The sequence below is a fragment of the Phragmites australis genome, chromosome 10, assembly GCF_958298935.1.
Source record: "Phragmites australis chromosome 10, lpPhrAust1.1, whole genome shotgun sequence".
NCBI lineage: Eukaryota > Viridiplantae > Streptophyta > Magnoliopsida > Poales > Poaceae > Phragmites > Phragmites australis.
In genome coordinates, this window is record NC_084930.1 from 10,168,075 (window position 1) to 10,179,702 (window position 11,628).

Genomic DNA, 11,628 nt, shown 5'->3' on the forward strand with positions numbered 1-11,628 from the left:
ATCCTGACCGCCGGCAAGTCTCTCCCGCTCCCGATCCTTTGGGCCGCCTTGTCGCTTGCACCGGTATTCCCTTCGCTTAACTTTGTCAACACGCCGTCTCCATCCGTTTTCAATGCTTTGCTTGACCTCCATGTGTTCAGTTAGGATCACCCTTGACTTCACCCAACCTCCTTGATCGTCTGGTACCAAGCACTCCGCTTGGCCCCGATCATCCCGCCGTCTACCGCCAAGTTGCATCCATCACCTATACACCATAAGACAAGCAAACACATATCTCCAACTCCAATTCCAATTAGTCCATAATCAATATGCTCAAATGAAATCTCAAATCAATTCAAATCACATCAAAACTCATGCAAAACCGAAGATCATCAAACCAAATAAATGACAATGTCAATCACTCATCACAAGAAAACCAAGGCACATTTCAACTTGGTTTCTCAGATCTAACCCCTTCGAATCCAAAATTCCAAATAAAGCAGTCGCGGTGTCCACATCTCCATGCCATAAACAGCAATGGCTATGGCAACAAACAACAACGCGGAGGACCAGACTAGCACCTTGGCAACGGGAGCCAGGTACGCCTTGGCTGAGTCTGGCGCAGCGGCGAGCAGCATGAATCTGAAGCTGGACACAAACGTCGAGGTCAGGACAACCATGAACACATCGATGGCACCCACTTTATCGTGGTATTTCTCACCAAGAGAGCCTCCAAAAACAGTCATGATGGCTCCCAGTGTCGCCGCCGTCACCTTGCTCGCGAGGTTCTCCATCTCCTTGAGCTGGGCCTCTTGGTTCTCCTGCAGATTGACCCTGCCGGCGCGGCCCCGGCGTGCAATGCAATGCCGGAGAAGGAAGCAAAGGATAGCTGTGATTACTAGTGGCACGAATGCCACAAAATGCGGTACCGCAATGTTGGCCTCTCCGGCGAACTTCCTCCCGCCGGAACTCCCCTGCTCCACTACGAACTCACAAACACACACGAATTGGATGTAGACTGCTAGCTTGAACACTATACACAAGAAGGTTTTTGTGTCGGGCAAACTCGCTCGACCTTTTCTGGTATAGATGCAGAATATAAAGGAGTAGTGAATGGACGCGAGAGGCTCACGGCAGCTACGCAACTACCCGCTTTCACCGCGCCATCCCACGATGGATTTCGTGGCGCAGGAGCCGGAGCCACCTCTCAACTTGGCCGCAAGACTCGTACATCCAACGAATCAGTCGCGAGCTCATGCAGTACATGCAAATAGCAAAATAACTAACTCCTACATCTACTGAGTACATGATTTTATTCAACAAAACACCCCCTAAATCATGAACTCCTGCAACTACTGAACAAGAACCATCCCCACCTTGCTCCTCATCTCCTGAAACTTGACTTTGCCGAGTGGTTTCGTCAGGAAATCAACGAGTTGATCATTGGTGCCGATGGGTTCGACCTCAACAGACCCGTTCTCCATGCATTCTCTGATGTAATGATATCTGAGATCAATGTGTTTGCTTCGATCGTGGAACACTGGGTTCTTGCTGAGTGCAATAGCAGACTGATTGTCGATCTTCAGAGAGAATGGCTTGGCGTCTTCACCTTCCAGCTCGGCAAGCAACCTGCTCAACCAAACTCCCTGACATGCTGCTGTGGCTGCTGCGATGTACTCTGCCTCACACAACGAGAGTGCAACAACTTTTTGCTTCACTGACTACCAGCTGACGGGGCTTTCACCCAGGAAGAAGAAAATACCGGAGGTGCTCTTGCGTGTAACAATATCACCGGCAAGGTCACTATCTGAATAACCTGTCATCCGTGTTGCCTTCTTCCTCCTGGCATAGCGACCCATACTGCAAAGTACCAGCCAAGTACCTCAGTATCCTCTTCACGCCAGCCAAATGCTCCTCTATCGGCTTCTCCAGGAACTGGCTCATATAACCAACTGAATAACTTATGTCTGGTCATGTGTGTACCAAGTACCGAAAGGCTGCCCACAATGCTGCGATACGCTGTGGCGTCGGTCGGCGATGCGGTGCTGTCGCGACTGAGCTTGCAGCGAGGCTCCATGGGCGTGTGCACCGGGTTGCAACCTTCCATGTCGGCCTTCTTCAGAATCTTCTCGGCGTACCCTGATTGATAGAGTGAAATCCCATCCTCGTCCTGCTTCACCTCTATGCCCAGGTAGAAATTGAGCAGGCCCAGGTCACTCATTTTGAACTACAGCTTCATTTCCTCCTTGAATGCTTCAATCTCCCTGCTGGCTGCTCCTGTAATCACCAAGTCGTCGACGTAAACACCGATAAGCAAGCGAGAGACACCTTCTCCTCGCATATACAAGGCGTGTTCGAATTCACATCAATGAAAACCTAGGTCCAGCAGGTAGCGATCAAGCTTCGCGTTCCAAGCCCTGGGTGCTTGACGGAGGCCGTAGAGCGCCTTGTGCAGCTTGAGAACCTTGTCCTTATGCCCTGCAACTTCAAAACTGGGGGGCTGCACGACAAAGACCTCCTCGTCCAGCTCGCCGTTGAGGAAAGCGAATTTCACGTCCATATGGTGGACGTGCCAACCCGCATGAGCCGCCATGGCGACCAGCACGCGCACGGACTCGAGGCGCGCGACTGGAGTGAACACTTCATCGAAGTCCACCCCCTGCCGCTAGACGTACCCCTTGGCAACGAGATGAGCCTTGTGCTTGACGACGGCGCCGTGGGCATCCTTTTTCACCTTGAAAACCCATTTGAGACCAATAGGTCGGTGACCGGCAGGGAGATCAACCAAGCTCCATGTACGGTTGTCTTCGACGGACTTCATTTCCTCCATCATCGCACGACGCCATCACTCATGGTGTTTTGCCCCGGCGAATGTTGCCGGCTCGTCGTTGACAGCGAGATGCAGCTCATCATCGACCGGTGCAGGACTGTGCTCCAGCACGTTCTCCACCAGCCTGAACCGCGGTGGCTGCCTGTCGGAGTGGTCCAGCTGCTCCATGGCGTCATTGGTGGGTGACACGAACTTGACGCCTCCGCTGCGACCAGTCGAGGTCTCCGGGTGTGGGCACGCCAGCATGTCAGGACTCCCCCCGTCACCGATCTCCTGGGTTTCTCCACTAGTAACTCCAGGACCATGCGCCTCCTCCCACACCTGTTCATCCACTGTGAACGGCTCTCCATAGCCACCCTTGGCAGGTGGGTCGCCGCTGCTCCAGTCCCACTTGGCCATTTCGTCGAACACAACGTCGCGACTTACATGGACACGGTCGCTAACCGGATCATAGCAGCGATATGCCTTTGAGCCGGCCTCATAGCCGATGAACACCATCGCCTTGCTTCTGTCCTCCAGCTTCTTGAGGTGTGGTGTCACCGTCTTCACATAGGCGACGCAGCCGAAAGTGCGCGTAAAGTGCACTGCCGGTGGCGTTCCGTGCCACGCCTCATAGGGGGGCATACCTATCATGCCTTTCGTCGGGCTGCGGTTGAGAATGAAGACAGCCGTGGTGACGGCCTCTCCCCACAAATCTCCTGGGATGCTCTTCGACTTCATCATGCTTCTCGCCATGGCAAGGATTGTCTGGTTGCATCGCTCAACCACGCCATTCTGCTGTGGAGAATATGGCGTGGTGAGCTGTCGCGACACACCCTTGTTTGCGCAGTGCTCGGTGAACTCGACAGCGGTGAACTCCACGCCGCGGTCTGTCCGGAGCACGCGTAGTTTGCGTCCTGTCTCATTTTCCACTTGCGCCTGAAACTGCTTTATAGCAGTCGCCGTGTCGCTCTTGGCACCCAGCAGGCACAGCCACATGTACCTACTATGGTCATCAACAAGCAACAGAAAATACCGACGCCCGCCGCGAATCGGTGGTGAAATCGGCCCGCACAAGTCACCATGGACAAGGTCCAACAGGCCAGCAGCATGGAACTTTGTTGATGATGGGAACGATGCCCTCCGGTGCTTGCCAATGATGCACCCTTCGCACACCTGGTCGACGTGTTCAATCACCGGGAGACCGCGCGCCGCCACTCCTTGACAGGCTGCGCAGTGCATCGAAGTGGAGGTGCCCGTACCGGGCATGCCACAGCCACGCTACATCATCACAGCGCGCGGCCAGGCACACCAGTTGAGCTATACGAGCCAGCAGCACGTACAGGCGATTCGCCCCGCGCTGTACCTTGGCGAGGAGTTGTTGCCGTCGATCATGAATGCGCAGCAGACCGTTGTCAATGACCACCTTGCAGCCACTCTCGTCGAGCTGCCCCAGGCTGATGATATCGCTGCGCAGCACCGGGATGAAGTAGACACCAGTGAGGGCTCGATGTTGCTCGTCGCGACCCAGGAACAGGACCGTAAATGTCGACGTATGAGCCATCACCAAACTTGACTTTACCGGTGACACCCGTGTCCAGCTCGACGAAGATCTCCTGGCGCCCCGTCATGTGGTTGCTGGCTCCAATGTCCAGGTACCACGCCTCGTCACACCGATCGCTCGCGTCACCGAGCAGTGCCTTGACGCGAGGCTCATCTAGAAAGACAGGCCCTGGTGCCGCCGGTGCCATCTCCGTGATGGTGCAGGCTTGCATCATGAGAACGGCCGGCTCGTCGTCGTCGTCCTTGGTGAGGTGCGCCTCGTCAACGCGCTTAGGCTTGCGGCACTCCCGTGCCCAATGGCCCTTCTTGCCACAGTTGCGGCACTTGTTGCGGTCGTCGTCGCGGTTGGGCGTGTCCTTCGACTCACGACCGCCGCCCTCCGCCTTTTTCTTCAGTGCCCGGCTGCGGTGACGCCCACGGCCGCCGCCCTTGCCAGAGCGCGACGACTCCTCGCCCTGCTGCCGCTCCTTGACATGCACCGCCCACTCCTCCTAAGTCAGCAGGAGCTTGCCGCTCGCCGTCGTTAGAGAGGATGGCGCAGGCCGGTCCTCCGCGGCCTTGAGGCACCCGGTGATATCCTCGATCGATAGTGTTGACAAATCCAACAGAGTTTCAATTGAAAGAGCGAGCTGAGAAAACATGTCAGGCACCACACAGAGATATTTCTCCACAACCTTCGTGTCGTCGACCGGGTCACCGAGCGTCGCCAACTCCTGGACAAGACCGCTCAGCCAGAGCACGAAATCCTCAACGGACTCGCTGTCACGGAACTGGATCGTCTTGTACTCCCTCTGCAGCTGTTGTGCCTTAGCCTTGCGCACGCGATCGGTGCCGACGCGCATAGTCTTGATGCAGTCCCACGCCGCCTTGGCGCTGTTCATGGCGCCGAGGGTGGTGATCATCTCCGAAGGGACGCTGCGGAGGATGGCCTCCATGGCCATCTGGTCTTCCTGCTTGTTGTCGGAGCCGTGCTCAACCACCATCCACAAGCCACGCGCACGCAACATGACGCGCATCAGCATAGCCCATTCACTGTACTTTGTACGAGTGAGCATGGGGTAGTTCGCTCCACCACCGGCTTCCCGAACCGTGCGATGGATCACCAGGCTCCTGCTGTTGCCACTCCCGCCATTGCTCTCCGCGCGGCCGCCAGAGCGTGCACCCGGTGGTGTCGCTGATCATGCTCGCGGCATGAGGGCGCCCTCCATAACACGATCGTGAGCCCAACGCCGATATCTGGCTCTGATGCCAAATGTTGACCTCTCCGGCGAACTCCCTCCCGCCGGAACTCCCCTGCTCCACTACGAACTCACAAACACACACGAACTGGATGTAGACTGCTAGCTTGAACACTTTACACAGGAAGGTTTTTGTGTCGGGCAAACTCGCTCGACGTTTTCTGGTATAGATGCAAAATATAAAGGAGTAGCGAATGGACGCGAGAGGCTCACGGCAGCTGCGCAACTACCTGCTTTCACCGCGCCATCCCACGATGGAGTTCGTGGCGCAGGAGCCGGAGCCACTTCTCAACTTGGCCGCAGGACGCCCACATCCAACGAATCGGTCGCGAGCTCATGCAGTACATGCAAATAGCAAAATAACTAACTCCTACATCTACTGAGTACATGATTTTATTCAACACGCAAGACCACGAAGGCTGCCGCAAAAGCTGCGCAGGCGAGCGAGCACAGCAGGAAGGCGTTGGCGAGGCTCATCGCTCCGATGAAAAGCCGTTGGAATCGGTGGTTGGTGATCTTCGGCACCTTCTTCAACACCGTCATCACAAAGACGCCGGAGATGGCGGTGGTGAACATGAAAAATATGGCAGCATACGCGGCCCCAGTGGCGGCGTCTGCCGCTGCACCGAATATCTTGGACACGCTGAATAGGACACCGACAAGGCCCCCAAACGCCGAGGTCGTCACGCAGGAGGTGACCTTCGACACGGCGTCCAGCTCCTCCTTGTGCTCCTCCTCGTTTGCCGCCGCCTCGTCGCCATTGTCCCCGTGGCGCCTCAGATACCAATGCACCCCGGCCGCCAGCAACAGGAACGGCGTTACCACAGCAAGGCCAACGTACCAGTAGACCCTGCCCGGCAGTTGTGCAAGAAGACTGAGCAGAGTCAACACTGACAGCGCGGCGCAGGTGACGAGCAGGCACTTGGAGGCGACGCGCTGGCTGCCGGAGACGAGGTGCTCGCGGAGGCCGAGCATGGTCATGCTGAGCATCACGAGGGCACTGCCGCTAAGGAAGGTGGCGATCGCCAGCAATAGCGAGACGGTGAAGTGCACTTTGCTCGGGTGCTTCGCCTCCTTTGGGAGACAGATCCACCCCAACAGCACGATGAAGCCGAAGACGGCGACCGCGGCGCCGGCTTCGAGGTGCTCCTTGGCCTTGATTTTGGGGCATTTCTCTTCCATCTCGCTGGCTGTTGCAGTTGCAGACCCTTCCTCGGCCTGCAATGCAACATACCAGCTGCTTAGTTGAAACTTGTCCCTTAACCTGTGCACATGGATGCATCAATTAGTGCATTTGTACAATTAAAGAAGGGGCCATATCCGGTGAAAATATGCTGAGTATTGAAAACTTAAAATACTTATTGCAATTGCTTTTTTTAATTTGTTGCAATCAGGAGGAAAAAATCCGGCCCGAAATATCCAGTTTACTGGGTCTATTAGTGTACTAGTAGAAAAAAATTACCATAATTACTAGTATTTTATTTGAATTTTATTTAAATTTTGTTTAAATTTTTTTAAATTTATTTGAACTTTGTTTGTTATATTCGATAAATCATGTTTACTCGTGACCTCCGATAAATTTTATTTATCTGTAAAAAAACCCTGATTGCAAATAATAATTAGAAATGTTGCACAACTTGATTGTTGTTGCACTAATGAGGCAACATACTTGTTGCTCCTTGCAATAAATGTGTCACATTGCTTGCAAGATTTCCAAACACTACTGGCAACAAATCCAAATAATATTTGCAACGGTGTGTTCTCAAGTTTTCAACACTAGTATATTTTCACCGGATATGTTCCCCGAAAAGAGACCAATTCTCTGTTAAAAAAATCTAGAGAAAAATAAGATGTTTTACTTTTTTAACAGCAAGTTGGGAAATTTTCTACCCGTGAAAGAATGCAAGCCACCCACTGGCCTAGGCTAGCCGGCCCAACACAAAATATTTTTTTATGTGTGGCTATTCTATGCAACTTGTAGATTGTATGTGAGGTTTTAAAACCGACTCTTTTCATATATTTCATCTTAATATTACAAAGCATGAACGCATACATCTCAAAGTCACCTTTTGTGTTTTGCTAATAAACCGGTACTTTTAAGAGGATTTGTTCTATTATGAGTACAAATCTGTTTAACCACGTAAGAGTTGCCATGACGTTTACGAGGTTTCATCAAATGCCCATGTCATAATGCGTTCGACCCGGATGTTCACTGTCATTGTTCACAACAGTTCGTTAACCGCGTGCGGTTTCTCGGGAACGTACAGGTGACCACAGATCCGATCCATGTCGTCTCAGCTTGCTGACTGTGCCACCAACCAACGACAGAACCACACGTCCTGAGCCCTGACGGCAACATCCTAGTACAGTATCAGACCCACCCTGAGCCGACAGATTCACTGCACGACAATCTGACAAAGCTGGCTGGCTGATTTCCAAGTCAAGAGACCTCTAGCAGACAGTGAGCAGTTTGGCGTCCAAATCTTCAGAATCCAATCATACGTGCATCTGATCTGTAGTCTCTTTCTTTCTGCCAATTGCACATTCAATTCGTGGCCGTGAACTCAATCCCATGGGCTGCTCTCACGGCCGGCCGTTCGGTCACAGCGAGCGTTCGCGTCGTCGATTCCGTTGTAACGTACGTGCAATTAGAAACCGGGCGTACCTGTGAGAGCGTCGTCGCCGGAGGAGCCAGCGGCGGCGGCGCCGGCCTAAGATGGCGGTCGGTCTCGGTCATGTCCGTCGTCCCGGGGGATGGCCGCCCAAGTGCTGCAGAAAGAATCGTAGGAACCACACGAGTGATGACCAGCTCCGAAGAGGAGGGGGGGGGGGGGGAGGTCAATATTGGAATTGGAAACTGAGGTCGTGGTCAGTTAGTCACCTTCTTGAAACTCTTGAACCGCGCGGGCTGGATCGTGCGCCCGTCTCCTCCCTGGGTCCTCCTGAGCTCGTCGCCTTCTGTGGCTTGCCGGTCACGGCCGCCGGTTCACAGTATCTGAAGTGTTGGTGCCTGTTTATCGAGAACAAGTAGACAGAAAAGATACTCCATCAAGAATAGTATTCTTGTTCTTGAAAAGAATGTAGACCAAAGAGATTTCAGAATTCACGACCCCGGCCGGAAAGGGTATTCATATGTGCCCAAAAAGGAAAACATCATCAAATCAAGCAGAAAACCGCTAAACATGCAGCCGGCGACAGCTTCCGTGTGCTCAAAAGTCTGAAGTGCGAACAAACGTCCCTACCACGCCCAGATCACAACAAAGCATCGTCCATGAAGGCATGAACCGGTCATGGCCAATCCAAAGAAAATAGAAGTTCTTTTTAGCGACGATTTTATACCAACGCATTTGGACATGCTTGATTCAGGATTGGAAGTTCTTCGAACCCAGACCAAGCAATTGATACTCGTTAATCCGAAGAAATCACACCGAGAGCACACTAGAAAATCTAAACACGCATATGGTAAAAAATCTGAACATGAACACATACGGTCAAAAACAAAATCCCCTGCCAACGCTTGGTAGCAACGCTCCCGGATGGAGCCGAGCCGACAGGGGTTCGAGCTCCCGTCCGACATCCCCAGGTCTTCAACGAAGACCGAGCCGTGGGGAAGCGCCGTTAAAAAAAAATCCCCTGCCAAAGCACTTACAGGAAAAGGAGAACGGGAGAACGAAAGGAACGAAAAATGGTGCTGCTTCGTCGACCAAACGAGCGACCAAGACGGCGGCCGCCGTCGGCCGAATGGCCGATGGGTCTGCCGGCAGGTGGTGGGTGGGAGCGTGACGGCTGGGCATGTTAGGGTCAAGCTGGTGAGGAGGAAGACGGGGAAGATGGTCGTGTCTCGTACTCTCGTGTGGTTGGCTAAACAAGTGACTTGGCGGTAGGTGCTAGTTAGCGCGTGTGCAATTAAAAAGAGGCAAACGCGTGGAAGAGTGGAGAAGGAGCTCACCTTGAGAGCGTTACTCGGCCAGCGTCGCTGCGCGCAGCTGAGGGCCGTTTAGTCGCCGGAGAGGGGGAAGAAGGCTACGAATTCTTGTGCCCAGAGATAACCCAAGCCAGGCCCTTATATAGAGAGACGTGGGCCAACTCGAAATTTATGTTTTTTATTTGATGTTTTTCAGAGAGTTTTATATTTGATGCTTGTTATGCGATGTTGATTGCTCAACAACAGCATAAACCGTGTGGATTTCTATGGATGTGAGAACTAAAGTGAAGATAAGGGTTTTAATGGTTTGTAGTTTAAGCCCAACAATAGGAAGATCATACAAAATCTTACAAAAATTTTGCACACGAGATTCTTGCAAATTTTGTATATGATCAACGCTGGTGCTAGGGAATGAGAATGTTAACCTCTTTAATTAGATAACGTAAGGTTGTTTGGTACGAGTTTTCTTCGACTAAATTTTTTAAATTGAATTCTGCTAAGTGTTTCCATGCGTTGCCCTTCGGAAGAAATGGATAAACTTCTCGAAAATTTAGATGAAACTGGCTTAAAAAATTGTCATCCAAACTTTAATTGTCACAGCCATCATCACACGAATAAATTGTCATCCAATTTTGGGACCACTTCATTGTTTTCTCTTATGCCTAGTTCCGACTCGCAGCATCACCGAGCCACATCTAAGAGAGATTTTGATATCTAAGAGAGCTGGCCTAAGATCGATCCCCGGCTTAAACCATCCATCCGATCGACCATGCATTAAGTTATTCTTTCCTTCACGGCGAAGGAAAATGCGAGCGGGTGGTGGCTCAGCCGGTCCGCCCGGGCGCTTTCCCTACGTACCTCCAACGCCGACGCGGTTCTTCCGACGACCGAAGTCTTCGTTCGCGTTACAGGTAGGTGAGATGGAGCCTGCAGTGTGGCTGTGGTGCTGGTGCTGGTGGAGGCGCGGTGTTGCCGACTCGCGACGGGATAGAGTTGTCAAGCCGCGTGGCTTCTTTTTCTCTGCGACTTCCGGGAAACTCTACAGCGAGACGGCGGAGCGGGGAATAATGCCATATCACTGATAACGCGTTCACCGCGCGGCAGCCTCGAAGGTTCTCAGCACCATATCCGCAGTGGTGCGAATGCCATGGAGCATCTGGCGAGAGTCGCAGCGCTGCGGTGTTTTGGCGAGGAACGGCTCGGCGTGAGATTTGAACGGGAGCACGGCCACCGCAGGCGCAGCCAATGACCGCGTCTGAAAACCTAGTCCCACAATTCGCAAAGGCATGTTCACTGTCTACGACCTTTGTTTAGATATCGTATTTGATTTGTTGAGATTGTATATTTGAATTGTTGCGATTTAGAAAAACATATAAGAAAAAAAACATGTACTAGTGGGTCTTATTTTGGTGTAAACTGTGTGGATTGGCTGAAACAGCAGACCATATCATATTTCAGTGTCGTGTGGCGAGATTTGTTTGGTGCTTAGTTAATTAGATATGGTTTTCACTGGGTAGAGCTGCAAAGAAACTTGAAACATTTTACAGAGATAGTGTTATGGTAAAGGGTAATGACAGATACTACTACATAAATTATTTTTATAGATAGTTTATAACTGATTTTTACAAACGTTTAGCGCAATCGTCTGTGCTCGAAGACCTAGTCTTTTTCACATAGTGGCTCACTTAAGCAACCGCTCGTGGATTCACAGACGACTCCTTAAGTGAGTTTCTTGCGGAAATAGATTTTCAGAGACGGATCCTTAAGTTAACCGCTTGTGAAAATAGGTTTTACAGACCGCACACTTTAGCGTCCATCTATAGATAGATAGCACATCTATATTATCGTCAGGTGGTTTCGATCCTTGGATAAGAATGGACAGCATAAGGTACTTCCGCTTGATGCATAATGTGAGGAACAGTGATATGGGTGAATTAAGACATTTAGAAATCTAAAATAAATTGGCTCCAAAAACTTCACAAGATAAACCTATATCAATTCCTATCTAAATATGCTCTAAGTTTATCTAGTGTGTCTACTCTACCGTTCAAGAGGATTGTAACTTACTCTAGCAAGGTAAATTACAAGTATGTAAATACGGAAACGTAAATAAT

General features: G+C 51.6%; 1 protein-coding gene across 4 annotated transcripts; it reads right to left on the reverse strand.

Annotated features, from left to right (window-relative positions):
* Positions 1 to 649: 649 nt before the first annotated feature.
* Positions 650 to 9,688, reverse strand: LOC133883534 (uncharacterized). Of its 4 annotated transcripts, XM_062322882.1 has the most exons (5): positions 9,539 to 9,688; positions 8,471 to 8,599; positions 8,255 to 8,358; positions 5,999 to 6,807; positions 650 to 914 (listed from the first exon to the last, which is right to left on the reverse strand). In XM_062322882.1, the coding sequence occupies exons 3-5, from the start codon at positions 8,324 to 8,326 to the stop codon at positions 878 to 880; spliced, it is 918 nt and encodes a 305-aa protein (XP_062178866.1). In that variant the 5' UTR covers positions 8,327 to 8,358; positions 8,471 to 8,599; positions 9,539 to 9,688; the 3' UTR covers positions 650 to 877. The 4 variants fall into 4 exon arrangements, with proteins under 4 accessions (XP_062178866.1, XP_062178868.1, XP_062178869.1 ...); XM_062322884.1 differs by having other exon boundaries at positions 5,999 to 6,853; positions 8,471 to 9,662; XM_062322885.1 differs by lacking the exons at positions 8,255 to 8,358; positions 8,471 to 8,599 and having other exon boundaries at positions 5,999 to 6,853; positions 9,539 to 9,664.
* Between the last annotated feature and the right edge of the window lie 1,940 nt (positions 9,689 to 11,628).

Bases quoted from the DNA above. Each gene is read 5' to 3' on its own strand.
- LOC133883534 (XM_062322882.1), bottom strand. From the start codon at position 8,326: ATGACCGAGACCGACCGCCATCTTAGGCCGGCGCCGCCGCCGCTGGCT. The intron at 6,808-8,254 runs GTACGCCCGGTT...GTTGCATTGCAG, and splicing joins CGGCGACGACGCTCTCACAG to GCCGAGGAAGGGTCTGCAAC. The intron at 915-5,998 runs CTTGCGTGTTGA...GGAGAGGCCAAC, and splicing joins TTTGCGGCAGCCTTCGTGGT to ATTGCGGTACCGCATTTTGT.